Source organism: Culex pipiens, chromosome 3 (assembly GCF_016801865.2).
Source record: "Culex pipiens pallens isolate TS chromosome 3, TS_CPP_V2, whole genome shotgun sequence".
Lineage (NCBI taxonomy): Eukaryota > Metazoa > Arthropoda > Insecta > Diptera > Culicidae > Culex > Culex pipiens.
The window spans coordinates 174103128-174129590 of NC_068939.1; the positions used below are offsets into that span (position 1 = coordinate 174103128).

Below are 26463 nucleotides of genomic sequence, written 5' to 3' on the forward strand. Positions count from 1 at the left end.
AAAAAGAGGATTTTTTCAGCACGAGTCGTACATTTATCCAACGAGGTTCACCGAGTTGGATAAATACGACGAGTGCTGAAAAAATCAAGTTTTGCAACGAGTTCCATACAACATTTTTTGCAATTTCGAAAAACACCCATTGAGTGAAATTTTAAGTCGAATTTTCATGTATTTTGTCAATAAATCGTTTAAATCAAAAAAATGTTGAAAAGTGTTACTTTTCAAAACAAGTGCTGAAAAGTTCAACTTTTCAGCACCCATTTCAGTGCTGAAAAGTAGAACTTTTCAGCATTTATTTTGAAAAGTGTTGCTATTCGATTCTGTTATTTTTGGTACAGAAAAGTAGGCTATTTCGTCATTCAAGAATGACAGGAAAAGTAAGTAGTTTCACGACGGAATTGCAAAAACTACTATTTTGAAACTGATCGCCTCTTTAACATTCTCCAAAAACAAATTTTTTTTTTCAAATAAAAATCTCATCTCTGCCACCAGGTTTTGCACCATAAAAAAATTAATATCGCGAAATAATTTGCAAAAATCATGAGAATTACTCAAGTGTAAAAAAAGCAGTGTTGGTATTATCGAGGCTCTCGCGAGAAAATTTTCTCTCTATCGAGTTCTCGCCGCGAGTCTCGAGCTGCCGAGAGAAACTCACCGATTGCCCGTGCTCTCCTCCGCTCGCGAACGGGCTTTCTCGCGAGCCAGAATTGCCCGTTCGCGAGAAGTTGAACGTGTTAGAAACGAACAAAAAACAACACAGCGATTGAAGTTACACTTCTATACCATCGCCTGGTTCGTATTCATAAGCCTGATACACAAATTGCTAGCTTGGGACGAACGTCTAGCACGAGGCGCTCGCGAGCGCTCGCGGCGAGAGCGAGAACGCGAACGAAAATGCGAGCGCGAGCGAGAAGAGAAAAGTACCACAAGTTCTCTCCCTCGTTCGCGAGCGAGGAATGCTTTCCTTCTTCTCGCTCGAATTCCAACAATGAAAAAAAGGCAAATGGTAGAGTATTATTTGGTCTTTTCGAAAACATTGTTTTTTTTAAATAATGAAGAAGACTATCCACCTTTTTTCATAGGTATTTTTTGCTATTTTTTAAACAAATTTAAAACAAATACTTCGATTAGATTACATTTCAGATACTTTTTAAATATTCGTTTTCTTAAAAAAATTATTACTTGGCCCGTAAGTCTGTTGCAATTATATTTTAGACTCGATTACAAAAAAATGTATGTAATCAAAAAATTTCACTTTCAACTTCATTTTCCGACATTGAGTTTTCGGTATTTTAAATATTTTCCGATCTCTTTTTTATTTTTTTATTATAAAAATATAATTGTAAGCTAAACATAATAAATGTAAAGAAATTTTTAATCGCAAGGCATTACTTTTATTTTTAACAGAAAATACCCAATTGTTTTTACAATAATAACAGTTATTCTAAATACGAATAGTTTTATAATTGTCTGGGAACTGGCAAAAATTAAAACTTTTATAGTGAACAATTCAATTAGAAAAAGAGAGTTTGATTTCGGGAAATAATGATAAGAATTAAAATTCCCTTATTCAAAAAATCACATTTATTATCTCGTCGTTCAATAGCATGCAAGAAATAACTTAATCTTATCATATTTCTATGTACAATCCTAACCCCACACCAACTTCAACTCAACTTGTTCAAATCATTCATCGGATTCGTCGTCAACCGTGTAAAACTGTTGGACAGATTCTCCTCCTCGTCCTGGTGCATCCGATGCACCATTTGCTGCTGTACCGTCTGAACTTGCTGCTGATACTGCTGCTGCTGTTGCTGTTCCGTCGGCACAGCTACTGACGCTGCCGTCGAAAAGTGTCCCATAATGGACTTGATCTCGGACGAGTTCATCGCAAAGTCCCGCCCAATGTCCATGTCCAGCAGGCTGCTCAGATTGTACTCCTGGGGCTGCACTCCGGGGGCTAGGGCCATCTGCTGGCAGGTGGGTTGAGGCGCTGTCGAGGTGCTTGGTCCGGGCTGTTGGGTCATGGGGAAGTTGGGCTGGAACTGTTGTTGGTTCGGATATTGTTGGGTGGGTTTCGGGGGGTAGTTGTAGTGGTTTGGTGGGTACTGCTGGAAGAAGTCGTTGGGTTGGGTGGACGCGGGACCTGGGAAGTTGGGGTCCGGGTATGGGAGGGGGGCTGCGTTGGGGATTCCTGGAGAGTGCTCGGGGGACTCGTTGGGGTTACGGTAGGGTCCTTGGAAGCCGAACAGCTGTTCGCGAGGTTCGAGTTTGACGTGTTCGCCGACGGTCGGAAGCATCTGTCCGTAGGATCCGGCAGGAGGTGCTCCACCGTGGCTTTGTTCCAGCACCTCGGAGCTGTTGAACTTGGGTCGTTTCCGCTTCTGAGACAGTCCGGTGGCGTCAAGTGGGAGTAGCTCGAAGGGAAGAGGTTCGCTGGTAGCACCGTCCGATGGTCTTCTCAGCTGGATGTTGACCATCACGGGTTGGGAGGTCTCCAGCGTATGGTATCGAGGAGTTCGGAAACAGATCGCGACCTGCTTGTGGACGTTGTTGTGCTGAAACTCGCCAACGTCCTCCCAAACGATTCTTCCCTCCCGTTCTTCGTAGAACCGCACCGAGATGTCCTCCTTTGTTACCTTCTCACAAAGAATGATAATTTCCTTCCCTCCAGCAGTGGGTGCCGTTACGTGGCTCAGCTTGCAGATCACCAACTCCGACATGGCCTTCTTGTCGTAGATAACATCGGACACCACAGGTTGCAGCGGTTCCGAGAACCGTCCCGGCTGTTGACCCTCGATAAACACCTGGAAGCACAACCTCACCGCATTCAAATCGATCGTGGCCAGTTGCTTCACATGTCCAAACCCCGTCTTGTACGGATCAACGCGCAGCTTTTCCCGCGTCTTCAGTGCTCCCTCGATGTCCTTCTTCTTGACGCACTGAATGCCCAAGTTGTTGAACGTGTAACTCATCGTGGCACTGTTCAACACCACCGTGCAAACGCCCTCCTTGCAGCCATCCTTCCCAACCAGGTTGTGCGGATGAGCCCGGTACGGCGGATCCTTGGTCACGCAGGACACCACCACCACGGCACGACCCTTGTAGCCGCGCAGCTCGATCGTCGGATGTGTCTTGTGTTCCGTCGTACTCCGCACACCCGGGATAGAGCCCGCCGAGCGACCTTCACACTCATATCGGAAGCGCAGACCCTTGGACTGGGGCTGTTCGGTGATGACCACGTACGGTTTCTGGGACGGCGTGGCCATTTATCGGATTGTTGTTTTGTTCCGATGTGCGAATTATTGAACTGCTGATCGTGCTTTGATCCTGTTGCGGCTCACATAACTTTAATAAATAGACGGAGGCGATTCGCTTGGTACAACTTTCAACGGAGAAGTTACCTGGAAACAACTGATGACTTAGAATTGAAACTAAAATAGGTATTGAAAAGGACAACCTTTTGGCTTACCAAAATTTGTTTTGCTTACAGACAGGCAGAAGCACTTAGACTGATCAACGATCTTGAATAGTGCAAACGATCGCGCTTTTGTCACATTGAGCTACAAACAATAACGCTAACCTTCTATTGATCAGAAGCTTCTAGTAAATTCCGTTGGTTGTAAGAGAAAATGAATATGAAAATTAAAATAAAATTACTGCACAAAACTATTCCATTAGGGCTGGCTTTAAAATTAGTTCGAAGACTGGCCTTTTAGTATAATCATGACATATTTCAAAAATAATTGGTCTAAATTAAAAAAAAAACCTTGAGATCAAATTTTCCCTTCCAAAAACAATAATTAAATAAATTTAGTTATGTTTTAGCAATCAAATGTTGCTAATTAAACAAATTTTTGTCTTTTTTATCCTTGTTAATTTCAAGTTAATTTATTACTTTATTTTTGTTAAAGCTCAGTTCTCATCATTTCATAATTAATATTTTTAGAATTAAATTGAAATAAAAAAAAAAATGACTCAAGAAAAACAAACTATCTATTTCTTAAGAATTTGAAATATATGTTTAAAAAACAATTGGATTGCTGCGTACAAAAACTGAAATAAACTAAATCAAAATTTCTAGAAGTCTTTTCCTAACTAAAAGTTAAACTTTTTGAGAAATTTGAATAAAATTGATATTTGAAAAAAAAGTAAGCAAAAAACTATGTTATTTTTTTTAAGAACAAATTTTCTATGATTTAGTCAAGGATTTAGTTCTCAAAATCGTGAACTGTGTTCATGAATTTGCGAACAACGAAGAAATATATTCACGTTTACAGTGCAAATGCAACACAATTGGGTCCTAAAATGAAGCTTAGATTGCTGGTATTATTGTTTACAGCGTTAATGCTTATTTTTATGAATACAATGACCCTTTGTACGACCACAAAGAGTTTAAAATGGATTTTTAAATCAATTTTGAACAATTAACCTCGCGGTCCTTCTTGACAGAAAAGCTCCAACTTGACAGCTCGTTCCAAGGGGACCATAGTTGATCCATCGAAAAAATGTTGTCTTATAAAAAAAAATTGCATTAAAATGAAAAAAAGTTATCATAAATGGTTTTTAATCGTGTTTTTTACCGTTGTACATAAAAATTGACATAGGGCTTTAGTACCCAATTCATGATTACGTTTATTTATTTATTTTCTGTGTACTTATCGGTGTACAAGTTGTGTTAATTAAAATATATTAGATAGAGATATAAGGTTCCTTTCAACTAATATCAAGTACACAACAATCATTCGATGTTTTGAACTTTGAAAATTGGTGATAGGAGCAAGAAAAAAAACTATTTAAAAACCAAAAAAATTACTAAAGGAAGGGAACAGGGAAAGGAAACAACAATATAGTTTTGTTCCAAACAAAGTTTCATAATTAGACAAATTAATGATACTGAAAATATAGATCGCAGCTTATATTTAAAAAAAAATAAAAAATTCTCGAAATGAATCAAGAAATTTAGGAGCATAAACATATTTTTCATAAACTGCAATATTTCAAAGAATAGCTTTTTGAAAACTTTTCAATATATATTTTCCTTCACTGTTAACATATTTGTGTGTGTTTGAAATCATTTATAAAGATTTAGTGAAATATAACTTAATTTCAATTATTATTAAGATTGCAAACAACAGCATCTTGAAATATTGATTTTTTATATTGTTGTGATAAGGAAATTAAATAGTTTCATAACTCATAAACCAGGCCTGCCCAACGTCCGGCCCGTGAAGCCATTTCATCCGGCCCGCGAGAGCTTTTTTAAATTGTTCTATGACCGGCCCTCAAGGACTGTTCATGAAATATTAAATTAACAAAGTATGTGTCTAAATTTAAATAAAACTTGAAATTTAATTTTCACATATATAAGCAAAAATTTAACTAGAAAAATTTTGATTTTTTTATTTGTTTTTTTTTCAATAAAATGTTACTATTTCAACGTATTATTTGGATTTTGTATTTTTTATGATTTTTGTTTCAAATTCTAACATTCTTCATGTTTGAATTTAATTTTTATCATTTCTATATTGATGATTTCAGAATCAATCATTAAACTTAAAAATGGTGCACGAAAATAAAATTATCCATTTCACGAGAATGTGAAATATATTAAAAACATGGATTTTTGTCTAAAAATGCACAAAAAGACGCTAATTTTTTTTTAGGAACATGATTAAAATTGATTGAAAAATTCAAATAAGTATGCAAAAATAACGTTTTTTTCAGAACATCTTTTCAGTGATAAACTTGTGTTTGAAATAAAAGCTTATAAAAAGCAAATTATTCAGACTGAAGAAAAAATAGCTGCAAATATTTTTAAAATATTGAAATGTTAAAATGAGTCAAGAAATCAGGGAGCAAAAAATATATGACACATTCTCCAGTATATTTTTTATAAACTTCAATAGTTTAAAGAAGTTCAAAGAACTAAACATAAAAACTACTCAATTTATTTTTTTCTACACGTTTTAAAATTTGTGTGTTTAAAATCATTAAAAATGTTTTACAAAATATACTTCAATAAAGGTGCACATTGATTTCTTTTTATAAATGTGTTGTGTTGGAAATCAAGCTTTTAAAAAACTTACAACGAACAATCAAATTTGAATGGTTTTGCCTTTTCTTTACTAATTTCTAAATTTTTATTAGGGTATTCAATAGCAATCTACAAAAACAATTACAATAGATAAAAAAAAAACAAAATAAAATAAATGAAATAAACACATTTTTAAATGCTGTGATTCTTATTTGCAACACTAGTTTATTCATTTGGTTACTTGAAAAGAACCTAATAAGAATAATTTTATGAGAAAAATGTTTACTGTTTCAATTTTTTATCAATCATTGGTTCCGGCCCGTCACTACTTCAGAAAAATCTGATCTGGCCCGCAGGGCCAAAAGGTTGGGCACCCCTGTCATAAACTATACGTAAAACAATACGTGTTTTAGTGTGGAATATCCCCCAACAAAACTTAATTATATTTCTTTGAACTAAAGACTCCAAGTTCTCTGTTCTTCAGCAGAACAAAACGTCGGACGATCAAGCACTCTAATGACTCTTTTCGATAGAAGAAGTTCTTCGTTCCTTTCCTTTCCAGCCAGCCTATTTGAAGTCGAAGAGCCGGAAATTTGCTCTCATCAACAATGCCCACTCAATAGCACACACACACACATTCATCGCACGTACGTGCCCGGAATCGGCAGAGTCAGGCAGTGAGTGCTCGACCTTGACTTTGTCAACGACCAGCACCTCACGAGCAAGAGAGACAGCAAAAGCCATGATTTTTTTCTGCAGGAAATCCTGCGAATCGACGGCGAAGAAAGTCGCTTTGACTCAATTGCCATAAACCAATGTGAGTTCGTGGCCTGATCAGGTGGTTGTTACAAAACATAAACAAAAAATATTTAATTTTAAATTCATTATTAGAATAAAAATAGTCAACACTTGGATAAATCTTAATTTATTGTTCAATATTTTATTTGATAATTTTATTCGTGAAAATCATCCCAATATACCTTATCGCTTTGAAATGTAGCTATGAACGGTTATGAACTCGACCGTTCGTCTATAAACAGCCTCAATATTCCAAGCGCGACATGGCTATAAAAAAATACTTCATCTTTTATATCAGAAAGCATTTCGAAAGATGCTGGGTATTTTCTTCCTTTGGCAAAATAAAACACAGTTAAAAATATCACAACATTCAATTTTGCCTTAAACATACCTCACCTTAAGCATGTTCTGAAGGTTTTTATGTTTCAATTATCCTTTTGCAAAATTGATTCATTTTTCGCAAACAAAGAACCGAACCGTCAAACGAACCAGAAGCGTAGAAGTGGTGTGCATTTTTATGCTCGTAAAACCAACTTTGTGGCGCACATAAAATGATTTATCATACCCCATCATACAAACATAACTGTGCTCCGTAGGAGGTGCATCGTTATCGTAGATATGCGTTTCCACGTAGTCAATAAATGATCAACTTTGCTGCAGCTGAGTGGGCTTAATAAAGGAACTTATGTCTTTGTAGCATTTCTGTTATTTAATTTGGTTAGGCTCTCAATAGATTTTGGTGGAAGTATTCTCTCGACCCTGTATTTTGGGTGTAGATTTTTTTATAAACATATATTTTATAAATCGAAATGAACGATCAGTTAGGAAAAATCAGAACACGTTTGACACACCTACATGACCGACTTCTGTTAACATTTTTAATTATAACTCGGGACTCTGGCACCCAAATTCGACCAAACTTTGGGACAATAACGGTCAGCCAAACAAAATGTGTTTGTTATTGTTTGCATTGCATTCTCTATTTTTGTTTATTCATTATTTTTTTTTGTATTTTTTTTTCATTCAGATGAAACTTTGTCCTTGTACTTCCTATTGAGGTTTTGCAGCGCGACTGTGTTTCAAATGTAGGTGGCGCCAAAATGAGGTTACTTGCCAAAAATCGTAATCCTTTCTGCTGGATTGAAGAACAAAATCGCTTATTTCTCACGATTCCCTGCATCAATCTTAATGAAACTGGTTGCAAAAGACGAGAAAATTTTTTTGCTTTAAAATAATGAACATCAATTTTTGGGCGCGCAAAAATTTGTGACCTTTTTCTTTAAAAAACATGTTTTGAAACACGAAAAAATTAGTTTCCCCGTATATATCAATGAAATAAACAGTTATATAGTTGATAACAGATGTGTTAACGTATATTCAACAATTTTTATTGATTTTTGACAGACTTTCTTGCCAAATAGTCCAAATTACTATCTTTTTATAAATTTACAGTTTTCTCATAGAAAAATCAAACAAATATTGGAAAGTTGTACACCAAATTGTTGGAAATAATTTTTCTCATCCGAATCCGGCATAAGTTTTATAAAAATGTTGATTATGAAGGAAAAACCACATTTAGAAAAAAAAATCATAGGTTTACGCTATTTGTTCATAGGTGGCGACATGTGTCTTTTAGCTTTGCTGCAAATCCTCTATAGAGAATTTGCAGCAAAGTTAATAGACACATGTCGCCACCTATGAACAAATAGCGTAAACCTATGATTTTTTTTTCTAAATGTGGTTTTTCCTTCATAATCAACATTTTTATAAAACTTATGCCGGATTCGGATGAGAAAAATTATTTCCAACAATTTGGTGTATACAGTATGTAAAAAAAGTATTTACACCCCTTGGGCACTATGCACATTTTGTGATGAAACATGTAAAAAATTTGAAATTTGACAGGAACCTAGTACTACGTTTTGTTCAGAAACTCATGCCAAATAAAAACGTGGGTTTTATAGAAACCTGGATGTATGGGTATCAAAAGATCGGAAATTTTATGCCCTTTCCGATTCCACATAGGTTGACTTGTGAATCGTGTACCGGTTCGGATGCTGGCGGATTTTCCTACGACGTAATTCCGGGTTGGTACGAAATTCCAACGAAAAATCTATTCTATCGATACTAATACCCCCAAAACGGTGTTATACCTACTCCAAAATGTTTATTTAGCAATTCTATGGTAATATATTGACATTTAGTTGAATTAAAAGTTTGCAAAATTAAGTTTAGATAAGTTTTATATAGATTTTCCAGAGTTATATAAACTTTTATACTAAGTAGTTAGTAAACTTTATATTCAATCCAAATTATTTTTTTAATCAGTCAAGGATGCCTATTTGGAGTTGGGAGACTGGATTTATGGTGATTTGTCAACAAATAACATTATTTATGTTAATTTTTCGAAAGGTGTACAAACTTTTTTTGCACCTTTTTTATTTTCGTAATAGTATTTGTTATATAACTTTTTGTAGAAATCATCTTTTCATGAGCTTTTTGTAGCAAAATTTTTGGCATGAGTTTCTGAACAAAACGTAGTACTAGGTTTCTGTCAAACTTTATTTTTTTTACATGTTTCATCACAAAATGTGCATAGTGCCCAAGGGGTGTAAATACTTTTTTTACATACTATAACTTTCCAATATTTGTTTGATTTTTCTATGAGAAAACTGTATATTTAGAAAAAGATAGTAATTTGGACTATTTGGCAAGAAAGTCTGTCAAAAATCAATGAAAATTGTTGAATATACTTTAACACATCTGTTATCAACTATATAACTGTTCATTTCATTGATATATACGGGGAAACTAATTTTTTCGTGTTATAAAACATGTTTTTTAAAAAAAAGGTCACAAATTTTTGCGCGGCCAAAAATGATGTTCATTTTTTTAAAGCAAACAATTTTTCTCGTATTTTGCAACCAATTTCATTAAGATTGATGCAGGGAATCATGAGAAATCATTTTTTGTTCTTCGCTATTTTTTATTGAAATGACATGAATTTTGTTATTACCGTCTGCCCGGGATGATATTAACATTTCCGTACTAACTGTTCAATAGGGTGAATCTGCGTTTGTAAACAAGCAGTCTATCCCTTTTGCTCAAGTGACAGTTCACGTCAAGTAAGAGGGGGATAGACTGCTTGTTTACAAACGCAGATTCGCCCTATTGAACTGTTACTACGGAATTTGAATGACAACAGTGTTTTGAAAGCATTTGACACAGCCCAGATGTTTTGCATTCATATGTTTTCAAAATATCTAGGTACAGGCGAATTTTGTTTCGCGAAAAAAAACTTTTTTCAACGGAATTTCACATAGATTCCATACAAGCTAAATTTGATTTTAAACGCAGAAAATGCATTTCAAATTGATTTCACTTGGTTAGACTTCAATTTCCATTAAATTTGAAGTTTTTTGAAAAACTATTTGTTTGCTCCCTGATTATTCAGACTGATTTTCAAGGCCTCTCAAGGCCAAATAAACTAAAAAAAAAAAATTAGCAACGGCTTAAAGGTGGCTAAAAAAAAACATCTTTTGAGCCATTATGCATGATGGTGCAAAATCCTGTTCCGGAGTGATGATTTAAGAAAAAATCGAAAATGTTTAAAACCGGCCATTTTTTTTAAATATTCATTCTAAAAAAAACGTATCGAATATTCGTACCACCCATGCGGATCAATTGGACAGCGCAATGGACTCACAATCCAGAGATCGCCTTAGATAACCATTCTACGAAGATTTGTGAAACTTATTTTCCTTCAATATAAGGCGTTTTGCTTCAATGGAATACCCGATTCGCGTGGTAGTTTGACAGTTCGCTCCATAAGAAATACATTGCTCACTACCAATCGCGTCGGGTACTCCATTGTTGCCACTCAATCAGCTGCTCAGCCATTGCACATCTGTTTATTTGGTGTAAAATTCGAAGCACCGCTTCTCTGCAAAACACCCTTGTTTTCCCTTAAAAAGCCACCATCAATAACACTCTACTTGATGACGAACCGTCGTAACCACTTTGTTGCTCTTTCTGCTATAAGCCTTGAAGCTATATTCTAATTTCAATTAATTTATAGCCCACTTCCGCCGGGGCTCGGTGTGGTTACTAATTTTCCATCGAAACAGGCTCCTCTCTCTCTCTCCGTTTCCCAAGTTTTAGAACCGCTATCGGGCAGGCAAGACCGTAAAGTAGCATAATGCTAAAACTCATCGAACATTGAACGAACGAACCTGAATGAATGAGTTAATTAATCACGCCGGTGAGTGTGTGCACTTTTATGCACTTTAAAGTGCATGTGCGCATCAAGAAGTGGATAAATGCGAAATTAATTTTCTCTAAACATCGGCTTTCTTTCCGGCGTGGCGTTTTGCCTGGGCACGAGTCTAACCGCGCGAAACCTGCATGTCGAAATATTTGCATAAATGCCGACGTAAATAACGATTATTCTTCTGGGATGAGCACGTTTTAAATTATGCAACGGATAGAGAATAATACATTTTCAAAGCTTGTTGGGGCCTTCCCTAAACTTCTCTAGAAGGTTCAATTAAGTACATTTTTCTTCAATTTAAGAAAAAGTTCATAATAAAACAAACTCATGATTTAATGAGAAAACCTAACATTTACGTAGTTTACGAACGACCCACTCAGTGCAGATGATGTATCTACTCCGGAGCTTGGGTTGCTGTGGAAGAACATGCTTGCTCGCACATAACTTTGGCTCGAGAATTTCCATGCTTGCCGGCCAGCCAGAGCGAACCGAATGTGTTTTTCGTTCAATAAACTTTCCTTGCTGGCTAGAATTGTTGAGTTAAATTGTTTTGCAAAAGTGAAAATAATGGCTTAAACGGTAGATGAATGTAAGTAGCAGGTACTCATGTAATTTATCTTGCGTATCGTTTAAATTAATCGCTTTGAGAAGTAACGAAAATTTTCTTACATTTTTAAAAACACATCCGACCCCACTTCGATTTGCGTAAAACGTTGTCCTAAGGGGTAACTTTTGTCCCTGATCACGAATTCGAGGGCTGTTTTTTTAAAATTTAGTGACGGAGGGACGGTACGACGTCTTCAATTTTTGAACATGTAAAAGAACCTTTTCCAATAATTTGCAGTCTGAAAAGGTGATGAGATGGAAATTTGTTGTCAAAAAGACTTTAATGAAAAATTAAACGCCCAATTTGATGGCGTACTCATAATTCCGAACAAATCGTATTTTTTATCGAAAAAAAAAACAATAAAAAAGTTTTAAAAACTCTGCCATTTTCAGTTACTCAAATGTAATTTTTTTGGAACAAGTCATTTCAAAGGAAATTTAATGTACTTTTGAAATCTGCAATAACCCAGAAGGGTATTTTTTTCTTTTAGAGCAAAACTTTTTATTTTAGAATTTTATTTTAACTTTGCAGGGTAATTTTTAGTGTATAACAATCAAGGGTTATCGCGATATTATGATTTTTTTTTGAAAAAGTTAGTTTTTTTGTTTTTCTTTGATTTGTATCAGAGAATTGCTCCTATGCTTTATCCAAAAAATGAAGTCAAAATTTCCCCACTTTCCTCTTCTGGCGTGAAAAAAAATTATGTGTTAGCCTTGTTCTTCAACCCCCTATCATTTTGTGTTTTTTCTGTTTTTTTGTTTATCATTCTTTTGCTCACTTTTTTAAACTTTTTCACATATTTTGACGTGTAATTCATGTGGTCACCTGCGACAGACGTCGTGTCTGAAAAAGTATTAAAAAAGTGAGCAAAAGAATGATAAACAAAAAAAAAATCAGAAAAAACACAAATGATAGGAGGTTGAAGAACAAGCCTAACACATAATTTGCATAATTTCACCATTTAAATGAAAAATAGGAAGTTAAATGCGTTTCACGCCAGAAGAGGAAAGTGGGGAAATTTTGACTTCATTTTTTGGATAAAGCATAGGAGCAATTCTCTGATGTTTCGGTCATTCGATTTGTTTTTGTTTTATAATCCGGCTGAAACTTTTTCGGTGCCTTTGGTACGCCCAAAGAAGCCATTTTGCATCATTAGTTTGTCCATATAATTTTACAATTACAAATTTGGCAGCTTTCCATACAAAAATGATTTATGATAATTCAAAAATCTGTATCTTTTGACGAAATTTTTTGATAGATTTGGTGTCTTCGGCAAAGTTGTAGGTATGAATAAAGGTACACTGAAAAAAAAAAGATAAATGGTATAAAAACAAATTTGGCGATTTTTAATTTCACTTTTTGTCACTGAATCTTGATTTGCAAAAAAAAAACACAATATATATTTTTTTTTTTAATTTGTTTTCAGAAAGACATCAACATGCTAACTTTCAGAAATTTTCAGAACGGGCTTGAAATCTTTGACCGAGTTATGAATTTTTGAATCAATACTGATTTTTTCAAAAATCGAAATATTTGTCGCAAAAATTTGTCAACTTCATTTTTCGATGTAAAATCGAATTAGCAATCAAAAAGTACTTCAGTGAAATTTTTATAAAGAGCACCGTTTTCAAGTTATAGTCATTTTTAGGTAACTTTTTATAAAATAGTCGCAGTTATTCATTTTTTTAAATTAGTGCCCATTTTGCCCACCTTTGAAAAAAATATTTTTGAAAAGCTGAGAAAATTCTCTATGGCTTCATCCATAAAGTACGTCACGCTAAAATCAGCCAAAATTTACCCCCCCCTCCCCCCCTTTGTCAGGCTTTCCCTATACTTATAACACGCAATGTCACACTTTCTCAGACCCCCCCTCTTCCCCTAGAGCGTGACATACTTTATGGATGACGCCTATATTTGTTGATACGACCCTTAGTTGCTGAGATATTGCCGTGCAATGATTTAAAAACAGGAAAATTGATGTTTTCTAAGTCTCACCCAAACAACCCACCATTTTCTAATGTCGATATCTCAGCAACTAATGGTCCGAGCAACTAATATGAATATGAAATATGAAACATTCGTGAAATTTTCTGATCTTTTACTTTAAAAATTGAGGTTAACAAATTTTAAGTACAAGACGTTTTATTTTTTTTATAAAAATAACTATTTAAAATGAAAAATCATAACTCGTCGACAAAATTTTGGTCCATACTTCTGAATGGCTTGAGAGATGCGGGCTTCCCTATAACATATAAAACATTTAAAAAATTAAAAACACAGATTTTCGGAACTTGATTTTTTGTAAAAACTAAGTTAATTAAAAAATCGCAAAAAAAATTACATGTGTTCTTTTTTTCTGAATAGTCATTGATGAGGATTTTTAAGAAAAATAAGAACACACCTACAACTTTTCCAAAGACACCAAATCAATAAACAGCTGCAAAAAATGTATGGAGACTTTTATGGGTGAACCAATGACCTAAAATTACTTCTTTGGTCATAGGGAAGGTCCCCACAAAGTTTGAGCCAAATAAAAAATATAAGTAAAATCCATTTTCGGGTTTGGTGGAGAATTGCTCATTTGAAAAGTATGCCAAAACTTTCATGCATAACAACTATTGTGAACAAACAAGGTTTGTTTCCTACACACTTTTCAAACATTTTTAATTGCATTTAAACATACTTTTGAAAGAAAAGGTATGTAGGTGAGTAGTAAAGCAAATGTTTGACCTGCCGTATATCGCTTTTTTCCGTTCCTGCAAACAGCACCTGCGCTAAACGCTGATGAGGTATTTTATCCTCCTAAGCTGGTGTATGGTGTATGCATTCTTTCCCCGGAATGATAATAATTCAATCCGCGTGTCTGGCTCGCGGTGTGTTGTTGTCCACATCGGCAGAACATCGCATCATAACGCCACAACGCCACGGTTCTGGCAAAAGCAGGCAGCATTTGAAATTCCGATCGTGCACCCGCGATTGCCTTCCGTTTCTCCGATGGTTCTGTTCCGTTCCCTGACGTTCTCGAAAGGGGTCTTACCTTTGCATACATTTGCTGTAATGTGATTTGCATATCTTGAGGCAGTACAAGAACGCCAGCAACATGCTGTGAACAAACGACCGACGGTCCCTGGTCGGTCAGTCCAAGATTCCCAGATTCGAGCTCTGTGATAAGCATGCAAAAGTGGATATTTCCGATATGAAATCCGCCACCAATCTCAGCCGTGTAGTGGCTGATGGTTGGCCAAATCGTTTTAACTTTTTTTTGGCAGCATTTATTTTTGTCTTAAAACCATAGGAAGCCAAATTCTCGAAAACAGTGCAAACCACCCACTGTTAAGGCTTTCAATTCTTGTGGAATGGGGGTGCTGGATTGTACTTCCGATTCGAGAACAGGAAATATCAAACCCCGTGACGGCCAACAAGCATCCGAACTGACCCCCTTCCCCCGCCCTCCAGTATTGAGTTAATTTTAGCAGCATTTATAATTGAAAAGTTTGGGATACTTTTGGTGGTGTGAGAATTCAAGGCTAGTCCACTCTTCTTAAACTTGGGCAAATTTTCTGGTCGATTGGAAACGCAGTGGAGAGTGGCGACGGGAAAGTGAATCTAGTGGCAAAAAGCTGTCAGAAGTTTCGGTTAGTTATTAAGAATTCATTGGGTAGAAGGAACAAGGCTCAAATTTGCGCCGTTCGAAAGAGTTTAAGTCTTCGAAAGGTTTTCTAATTTAACATAAGGGAATTCTCGAAACGTGTATCCTTGAGGTGAGATCTACGCATCTTGCTTTGTTATATGATAGGCAAGAAATTAAACGAGTGTTCTAAAATCTAAATTTAAAACTTCTTTTCAACCCTCTTCAACAACCATTATAGAGAAGTGCTCTCAAAATGCAAGCAAATTTTAAGTTTGGTGGTTTGATGTGAAACTTTGTTCTAAGATGTAATTTTAGTCCCCCCATTTGAGATCCATTTTTCGATATCTCAGCCTGTGGCTAATTTTGCATGTTTTTTTTCTGCTTGAATTTTTTTTTAAAGTCAAACATTTTTCAGTGAAAAACTGGGGTTCGACTAAACTTGTCCAAAAGTTATAACAGTGCCGTCCCGTTTTTGGAAATATGACTTTTGATACATTTCCTCTCGTCAAATATGACTTAACTTCTAAATTCACACAATAATGAACAATTTAAAAATTGACGTTGATTTTTGACAAGCAGAAATGTTTGAACAAAATGGTGATGCCTAAAACTGGGTGGTACTGTATTTGGTGAAATTGTCTGATCTTAATAAAAATATTTTCAGGCACTTTGTTTTTGAGGTAAAAATAAACATTGTCGGTTTTTTCTAAAGCACCTTTTTCAAAAATGTATAACCTCCCCAGTTGATCGTGAGGAGTCGACCAAAAGGACAAATGAGTGGTGATGTGTCATTCGGCACATTCCTGACGCATTTATTTTCCTTATCGGCGCCAACCTAGCTATTGCGATCGCTAGAGTACGGTCAACCAAGCTAAGCTAAGCTAAGCTAAGCTAAGCACCTTTTTCAAAAATGTATAACTTAAAAGATGGCATTTTTTTGCTATCTAAAACATATATTAAAAACAAAAATTAAGTTTTTTTTAGCATTTGAGTAATTTACTTTTTAATGACTTAAAGTAAGTTAGATTTTTTTATATATTTGCATGACTATTTTTGTATTGAAAGCTGTAAATTTTTTTTGGAGACATGTATGAACGAACCGATGACAAAAAGTGTCTTGTTTACCCACAAAGTTTCATAAAGATTAAAAAAACGTGTTTTCAATAACTCTCAGCCTGAAATGGTAATGGTTTGGATATTCAGTTTCAAAGGAACTTTTATGTAAGATTGGACGCCCGATTCTATGGCGTACTCAAGTTCCAAAAAAAATCATCGTTAATAAACAGTAATTTTTTTTTCGGACTTGTCCATTAAAAGAGAAATGTAGTGTTGTTTAGGAATTTGGCCAGATAGATTCAGATTTTTGGCCAAATAAAATCCAAGAATGATTATTCAAAAAAGAAATTCAAAACTAAAAGCATTTAAAAAAACATTGCAGTTTTTCAATTTAAAAATCCAATCGACTAAAAAAAATTATTAAAATAATACAGTCCAGAATCTGTAACCGATGGCAGTTCCTGACCCAATCGTTACTCTGTCTCTGTTTGTTTCGCGTTAAATATATGTGCTAAAATGCAGGAAAAAGCTTAAGTTATTGAGCTTCACTACTCCCACTGGCTAGGGCAAACAAAAGCCAAGACACCCTAGCAGTACGCAGCCAGTTCCATACCCCCACGATTGCTACCCCACTAGAACGAGACTACGGGCGTTGGTAGCCGACTGGTAGCAGCGGATGACAGGTGCCTGGTAGGCGGCAATACCGGAGATGACTTGCGAGGTCCAGAACCGGGATTCGTCCTATTTGCCCGGAAGACCCGTAACCGAACGGACTGACAGTGCCCTTGGTCAGTCGGATAGCAGGTAACTTGCCAAAGCCGTAAACCCAGTGCCAACCTAACCTTACCGTGTCCTTTGGAAGGACCCCTCAACCTTTATTTAAGGTTCATCCCGGATGCCCCGGAGATGACCAGTGGAACCCCAACAACCCCCTGGAATGTCCGACGTCCTGGCGCTCGACTACGGGCAATGTTCCGGCCAATCGCCAATCCCGGCCGAAGTCCCGATCAGTCAACACATCGGGAAGAGCCCAGGACAACCGGATGGGTCCACGCAGCGCGCGACGAGAACCGCTACCAAGCACCAGGATGCAGATCCAAGACCGCGGCCGAAGCCGACGGTCGAACCCAGATCGCTGGTGGATGGAGCAGAGGTGACGACGCCGAGCTGGTGGGGCCCCAAGAAGCAGAAGAAAAGGTCAGATAGAATAAGAAAGTGGGACAGTTTTGAGGTTAGGAGAAGGAAAAAGTGGGAGAATAAAGTGTGCACAAACCGTGAATAAAAGTGGTGTTTCGTTTAGTAACTTGTAGTGTTTTCCTGTATCCGTCAAAGTTAGTGTGGATAAGCGTGCCGACCTTGAGGTGTTTTTGTAGAGTCCCGGCAATGAGGAAGGTCTCGGCTAACCAGAAGTTACAAATCAATTATCTGAAATTTCACTTCAGATATGAGCAGTTCTCTAGGATTTCGGTCATTCGATTTTTTTTTGTATTTTTTAATCCGACTGAAACTTTTTTGGTGCCTTCGGTATGCCCAAAGAAGCCATTTTGCATCATTAGTTTGTCCATATAATTTTCCATACAAATTTGGCAGCTGTCCATACAAAAATGATGTATGAAAATTCAAAAATCTGTATCTTTTGAAGGAATTTTTTGATCGATTTGGTGTCTTCGGCAAAGTTGTAGGTATGGATACGGACTACACTGGAAAAAAATGATACACGGTAAAAAAAAATTTTGTGATTTTTTTTATTTAATTTTTTGTCACTAAAACTTGATTTGCAAAAAAACACTATTTTTAATTTTTTTTATTTTTTGATATTTTTTAGGGGACATAAAATGCCAACTTTTCAGAAATTTCCAGGATGTGCAAAAAATCATTGACCGAGTTATGAATTTTTAATCAATACTGATTTTTTCAAAAAATCGAAATTTTGGTCGCAGAAATTTTTCAACTTTATTTTTCGATGTAAAATTGAATTTGCAATCAAAAAGTACTTTAGTGAAATTTTGATAAAGTGCACCGTTTTCAAGTTATAGCCATTTTTATGAAACTTTTTTCAAAATAGTCGCAGTTTTTCATGTTTTAAAATTAGTGCACATGTTTGCCCACTTTTGAAAAAAATATTTTTGAAAATTCTCTATATTTTGCTTCTTCGGACTTTGTTGATACGACCTTTAGTTGCTGAGATATTGCAATGCAAAGTTTTAAAAACAGGAAAATTGATGTTTTTTAAGTCTCACCCAAACAGCCCAACATTTTTCAGTGTCGATATCTCAGCAACTAATGGTCCGATTTTCAATGTCAAAATATGAAACATTTGTGAAATTTTCCGATCTTTTTGAAAACAATATTTTCAAAATTTTCAAATCAAGACTAACATTTCAAAAGGGCCAAACATTCAATATTACGCCCTTAATATTTTTTTCAAAAGTGGGCAAACATGTGCACTTATTTAAAAAAATGAAAAACTGCGACTATTTCGAAAAAAGTTACATAAAAATGGCTATTACTTGAAAACGGTGCACTTTATCAAAATTTCACTAAAGTACTTTTTGATTGCAAATTCAATTTTACATCGAAAAATAAAGTTGAAAAAAAATTTCGACCAAAATTTCGTTTTTTTGAAAAAATCAGTATTGATTAAAAAATTCATAACTTGGTCAATGATTTTTTGCACAACCTGAAAATTTCTGAAAAGTTGGCATTTTATGTCCTCTAAAACAAATCAAAAAATAAAAAAATAAAAATAGTGTTTTTTTGCAAATCAAGTTTAAGTGATAAAAAGTTAATTAAAAAAATCACAAAAATTTTTTTACCGTGTATCATTTTTTTCCAGTGTAGTCCGTATCCATACCTACAACTTTGCTCAAGACACCAAGTCGATCAAAAAATTCCTTCAAAAAATAAAGATTTTTGAATTTTCATACATCATTTTTGTATGGACAGCTGCCAAATTTGTATGGAAAATTATATGGACAAACTAATGATGCAAAATGGCTTCTTTGGGCATACCGAAGGCATCAAAAAAGTTTCAGTCGGATTAAAAAATACAAAAATTAAAATTGAAGAAAAAAAACCGATTTCGTATAGAATTGCTCATATTTGAATCGCGATTTTTTTTCTTCTTTGTCTTGTTTTGATTGTTTAGCTTGAATATCACCCCAAACATGCTCTAAATTGATTATGAATTTTTAAATCCAAGATGGCGACCAAAATGGCGGTGTTGTAATACAAAAAAAAATCTTATGGTATGCTGAATGGCAATCATCAACGCAAATTGACTAAAATTCGGTCGCAGAACGCAAATTTGATGATAAATGTAAGAAAATAAAAAAATACGAAAAAATTAATTTTTGTTCATGATTCAATTATCGAACTTCTGATGATCGAGGCTATCGAAAAAAATAAATTACAAAATAATTTAGAAATTCTAAAAAACAAATATTCAAACTTAAAAGAACTAAAAAAAAACCTTAAAAAAATCAAGAATTTATAAATGATGCATTAAAAAAAGAATTCAAAAATAAAAAAAAAAACAAATAGCCTCAAGATTCTTAAATTAGAAAATTAATATAAAACCTCTAAAATATTTTTTTCAAACCTTGAAAAATTTAAAACAGTGTTTTCTCAATTACATTTTAAAAAAATATAAAAATTAGGAATTAGGAAAAAAATATAGAGTTCGTAATCATTAATCCAAAGACCTTAGCCAAAATTTCGCTACGAATAACCCAATCACGATTTTTTTCTCAAAATCTGTGACCTAAAAAATGTCTCCAATAATTCTCAGAAAAATGACTGATTTTCTGTGATTCAAGTTGAGCGCAATTTTTGAACTTGATAAATTAGGGATCATCCACGTGGACAATTTTTTGAAAATCTCTGCCCCCGCCTCCCTCTCGTTGGCAATACAAAAAAAAAACATTTTTGTATGGAGCGAGGAAAATCGCTAACCCCAACACCCCCCACCCCCTTCCCCCTCAAGTATTCACGTGGTTTATGGATGGTCCCTTAGGTTTTTTTTCCTTTCGAGCTCCGTACTGAGCTTTATTGCGATTCTACCGAAAAAAAATGATAAGAAAAGTATAAACGACAAACGAAAAAAACAAACCCTTTTGTAACTAACGTTTTATCACAAAAACTTGATTTAGACCAACTTTATCCTCTTATATTTGCAAAGAATGCAAAGAATAAATATTACGAAAATGAGTTTTTTTCTTTATGCTAGGGAAAATTTTCGTATGTAGCTTTCGCACCAAGATTTTTGTTACAGATATTTTAGTTTATCCGAAACGATGGAAACTACCCGAGCAGACGGAAATATTTTAAGAATAAAATTTTTTGATATTTGAAAATACTTGTCCAATAACATTTTATGTTATTTATAACAAGATTAGTTATTCGTCGTTATGAATGTCTTGTTATTGTAATAACAGACTTATAACATTTTTAGTTATTCTTTGAACAAATCTTTGATATTATTTTTTGTTATTTTAGCAACTAATCCAATCATCCCAATAACAGTTGGAGGTATTCTTCCATAACAAAAAATGTTTTTCCAAAGTTATTTTGGCTTTCAACCAACATCAGACCAATAACAAATTTAGTTATGATAACATTATCTGTTATTAAACCCTTAATTAAAAATGGATTTTTCAAGAAGATTTTTCCATAACACTTTCTGTTATTTTTTTTATTTTGTTATTGAAATTGCATGAATTTTGATATTACCGTCTGCCCGGGTATCGATATAATTTTGTATTCTCTCCTTAATGTACTGTCTGCTAAGCGATTTACAACAAAATTTGCCTATTTTTACAATCAGATTGTTGCAGGATTGGGTCCGTAAGTTTGTCAATTTTGGAATAAGAACAACTTCCTTGGGTGCTGTGCACCCTTATAAGTGCTTAAATTTGTGTTTTGCAAATCGCTCGTACGATAAAATAGAGCTTACTTTTTTAAGTGTCCAAATAATCGTATTGTAAAAGTGAATTATTGAATAATGAATTATAATTTGATCGATCAAGATTTAATAATTGCTTCCAGTAGTCGAAAACGAGCATCAGATTATTGATGACAAATCATGAATAATCGGAAAAGCCAAAAATTTCGAAGGTAAAATGTCATAAAATGCGATGCATTATTAATAATATTACATCATGTAAACCTTCGTAAATCCCCTTATAACCCATTCGTACGCCAAGACTGAAACTCGTAAACTTTTTAGCACTTTACACGCTTATCTCGTGATGCTTTCCTGGAAAACAACGATTTACGTGGGAAAGTTTATTCTGGGTTTTCCAACGGGCTGGTACTTACCGCCCAGGAATAACTCAGCTCGCCCAGGAACTCGAGAGCCACGTGATGCCGATGGCAATCGGTGGTGACAATGACAATGAAATTTACGTTAACACTGTCAACGCGTAGCTCTCCTGGCTGAAAAAGTGCACTTCCCTGCTGGCTACACTGCTATTATTCTGGTTGCCAGTTTTTACACAGTGGGAGGACTTAGAAAAAGGTTTTATTAACGGAGTGATGAAAAATAATATGATTACATTTTATTTTGAAAATAAATGACAAAATGTATCAAAAAAATTAAAAGCTTTTTTGAAAAATAGTTAACCTTTTTAAAAACACTTTCAAGCCCGTCGCTGATGATGAGAATCGTAACAAGAAGTAGCTTAAATCTCATGCCACGAGCAATTTCAACTTTTTCGCCGTATTTTTCTCCCTCGGTTAGGTTTCTGTGCAAAGTTCCGAAAGGTGCTGCAGGATGGGAATCTTGGCTGCCAGGGCCAGGAATCCGTGCGAACCCGTGGCTGCGAGCTATTTTTCTCCGCTGATGCGCTTTTGCAAAATCACCCAAAAGGATGAGGCGGAACGACGAAAAAAAAAAGTTTCCCGTCAAAAGGAAGCGAAATTAATTTTAGTTTTGTTCTGTGTAATTTACAGAATTTATAGCCTTTCTCGGCGAGTCACGAACCGGGTTCCGGGCAAAAGTGATGAAACTTCCCGGCGTTGAGTCGATTTGCAGAGGTTTTGTTCTAGTTAGTTTTAACACGAAATAAAAACTTACCTTGCGGATCTTGTTGTAGTTGGTAAAAAGTAAAGAAGTTCTGATGAATCTGCCAGAGCTATAGTTGGAAGACTTTCTGTAAGCGCTTAATTGGTTTTCTCATTTCCGAGCTTTTGCAATTAAGAGCTCACAAATTAGACAACTTTGTTTTCTACACTTTGAGTAAGTTGAATTGAAATGAAGCCCCGCAAACCTACTTTCGAGAAAGCATCCTGCACCACCATTCTATACACCCCTCCGGATTCAGATATCAGATTTGATGCTCACCATAAAACGAAGCTTAACGCGGATCAAATTTTACGCGCTGCATTATAAATCTTGGTCAGCTTTCAGGAAAGCTCTAAGGAAAGTCACGGGGAAATGCAGTGCACGGAAAATTCAGTAAGAGTAAGATAAGATATTTGGTTTGCTGAAAAATTCAAAGTTTAGCATATTTGGGTTTATTCAACAATCTTTTGAATTGTTGAAAATTTTCGATGTACAAAACCGCAAAAACTTTTTTTTTTTTGCTAAAATTTTAGTTTTCGTCAAATCTTACATTTTTTGAAAACTATTAATTGCAAAACAACTGAATTTGTGTGAAATGCATTTTAAAACACTTTTTTCATTCATATTTCAATATTTATATTTTTTTATTTTTTGACACTCCCCACCACCCTCGACCACGACCAGAGCCGAGGATCAAAAACTTTTTTAAATATTCTAAACAAGATAAACCTGAATTAAGTTGTGGAATCTGATAGGTAGAATAAATAAATGTTATTAAAAAGCAGATTAAAAAACTAACTTAATCCACCTATGTGGTTGGAGCCTTCCTCACTCATTACCAACAATGGGTGATATGATGGGGTTGGACACAAATTTCATTTATTTTTTAGATCCGGAATAAAAATGTACATAAATATATCTTAAGTGGACATATCTTGAGACAGGGTTGCCAGATCTTCAATGTTTTGGACTCGTCGGAAAGGTTTTTTGATAACCTAACCAACGATGGGTCGGATGGTGGATCCGGACATAGTTTACATACATTTAAGCGGGATCCGGCTTCAAAAAAGTGCATCAATATCACTTAAGTGGACATATCTCGAGACAGGGTTGCCAGATCTTCAACGTTTTGGACTCGTTGGAAAGGTTTTTCGATAACCTAACCAACGATGGGTCGGATTGTGGATCCGGATACAGTTTACATACATTTAAGTGAGATCACGCATCAAAATTCCAGCATCCGATTCTCAACTCTGACACTTTTTTATACGTAACTTTTGAACTACTTATCGAATCTTCCTATTTATCAACATTTCAAATACGATTTTGCATCTCACAATTAAATACAACACGGCTAGAATATAGCTCGATTACGTTTTTAAAAGGTCCTATAAACATAGGAAAATCATGGCACATAAGGCCTTTTGAAAAGTGCTCTAGATTGGATTGAATATTTTGACCAAGAAGTTCTACAACGAATTTCAAGCAAAATCAGATTACTTCTAACGTTGAGTACTGAAATTTATGTGTTGTGTTTTTTTAAATTATAATAAACTGTTCACAGTAAAAATTTTTGTAAATTTGTAAGGTGTAATTTTGAAAGACTGAATTCCTCTTTTGCGAAACAAAGTGGTAAAATTACTCATTTTCAGAGGTAAAATTACACATGTTTTCTGACATAAATTATGTCCCCTAGATGCTTCAAAAATAAAAATTCAGTCTATCAATCATGATTTCAAATGATGTTATAAGCTCGCACTAAATTAGGCATATTTTTTTTTGTTTTTGTCGGCAAGAGAGAATTTTTAAGAGAAAATTTTATTTTGAACCTTGTGCAGTTTTAATTTCTACACAATAAAAAAAAACTTGGTAATGTTACATCTGGGAAGAGATATCTACATCTTTTATGTCAGAAAAATGTGTAATTTAACCTCTGAAAATGTGTAATTTAATCATTTTCTATTGTAATGTAACTTTTTCAGTTAAAATTGATAATATTATATCATAAAAGAGGTATTATTCAACCTTCCAAAATTTACACTATTTTTTACTGTGTAGTGCAAACAAAAAAACAAAAACTTTTGACTCGGTGTAAAATAAAGGGGGTTCACGTTTAGGTTGTTCCAGTGAATTTTACTTTTCCAGGTATATATTTTTTATCCTTTACGACTACAGAACGGTTATCCTAATAAAGATTTTTTTTTCTTAATAGAATCATAGAGTTAATTTGAAGAGAATTTCACATTTCATGTTGTACAAAATGAACCTTTTTGCTCATGAAAATTCAAATTTGGACTTATTTGTCGAAAATAATAGCCATTTTGAGGCAACCCGGGCAGACGGTAATAACAAAATTCACGCCATTTCAATAACAAATACTGTTATAATAACAAAAAGTGTTAAGGAATCTTCTTGAAAAATTTAATTTTGCGTAAGGGTTTTAATAACTGTTTTTGTTATCATAACAAAATTTGTTATTAGTCTGATATTGGTTGAAAGCCAAAACAACTAAGGAATAAAAATTTTTGTTATGGAAGAATACCACCAACTGTTATTGAGATGATCGGATTAGTTGTTAAAATAACAAAAAATAATCACAAAGATTTGTTCCAAGAATAACTAAAAATGTTATTAGTCTGTTATTACAATAACAATCCAATAACAAAAAAATCATAACGGCGAATAACAAATCTTGTTATAAATAACAGAAAATGTTATTGGCCTAGTAGTTTCTAATATCAAAAAATGTTATTCCCAAGTTATTTCCGTCTGCTCGGGAATTTAAAGGTTTGAATGCAAGTTTCAAACCGCAAAAATTAACAAAATATAATAGTTTTATTTTATGTTGTTTTCCAGACCACTTTCTAACGAGAAAAATTTGGCAATTTGAAATACAATCAATAAATTATTCTGAAAATGTTGGTCATCAATAGAGTGACAACGAAAAAAATCGACTTCGGGAATTCGATTCCTTTGGCAAAAATAAGTAACTGTGAACATTTTGAGCGAAATAGGTTTAAGGGTCGCTATAGACCGTTAAAGTTGGTAAAAAAATGTATTTTCATACAAAAACGCCTTCTTTAAATCGCAAATTACTTGTCAGGGTTAACTCGGATGGTTTTGAGGTCTTCGACAAAGCTCAAGAATCTCACACTTGACAATGATCCGACACATTTAACGCCACCTTTTGGTGGAGTTTTTAAAATTTTGCTTTTCCCCATAGCTTTTTCGATTTTTCCCATACAAACTTCAACGATAAAAAGCGACCCTTAACTCTTGAACGATTTGGCTCAAAATTGGCACAGTTACTTATTTTAACCTAAAGAATCTAGCCAGTGGGTATCTCTTAAGATTATCCAACATTTTCATTTTTTCTTGTCGCCCTAGTCATCAATCGAAAAATAATTCATCTTGGATGTAGGATGTTCGCACATAACATTTGTGGTTATTATTCGATAAATGAAAAGTTCTTTAAAAAAAGCGAACCTTAATGCAGATATCATTTTACTTTAAAAATAGATAAATTTACTACAAATATTGTTATTTCTCCAGTTTTCTTTTTATTTTGTTGAAACTTTGGCAAATCTTTGCTGTTGTGCTTTTTTACTGCAAATTATTCTTGAACAAATGTCTATCAGAGTGCCAAAATATCTTAACGAAGAGGGAAAATGCCGAATATATTTGCATTTGCAAATGTTTCATTCATAAAACCCTTTTCTCCGTGCAATGCTCCATGGTAACAACAACGGTGCCCTCGAAAGGTTACTCTCCGTACAATAATAAAATAATTAGAGAAATAAACAACAAAGAATAGCTGCCTTTTCTCTGATGGGAAGGACTCCCATGCCGTGAGAACGGGGGCTCGTTTCCCAGCTGGATGCAACCCCTCTGAAACTGGCTTAGAGCTCAGCACAGCAAGAGATAACAGTCACTAGATAAACCTCCCCCCTTTGAATCGGTGTCAGACCACGACGTAGCTCTTCTCTCTACAGACGAGGAA

General features: G+C 34.7%; 2 protein-coding genes across 2 annotated transcripts; one reads left to right on the forward strand and one right to left on the reverse strand.

Moving 5' to 3' along the window:
- Nucleotides 1-1667: 1667 nt before the first annotated feature.
- LOC120417063 (embryonic polarity protein dorsal-like) lies at nt 1668-3382 on the reverse strand. The gene has a single exon (XM_039579020.2). The coding sequence runs from the start codon at nt 3267-3269 to the stop codon at nt 1668-1670; it is 1602 nt and encodes a 533-aa protein (XP_039434954.1). The 5' UTR covers nt 3270-3382.
- A 13587-nt stretch (nt 3383-16969) lies between these two features.
- LOC120417070 (uncharacterized) lies at nt 16970-17630 on the forward strand. The gene is made up of 2 exons (XM_039579030.2): nt 16970-17203; nt 17262-17630. The coding sequence occupies exons 1-2, from the start codon at nt 17109-17111 to the stop codon at nt 17554-17556; spliced, it is 390 nt and encodes a 129-aa protein (XP_039434964.1). The 5' UTR covers nt 16970-17108; the 3' UTR covers nt 17557-17630.
- The last annotated feature ends 8833 nt before the right edge of the window (nt 17631-26463 follow it).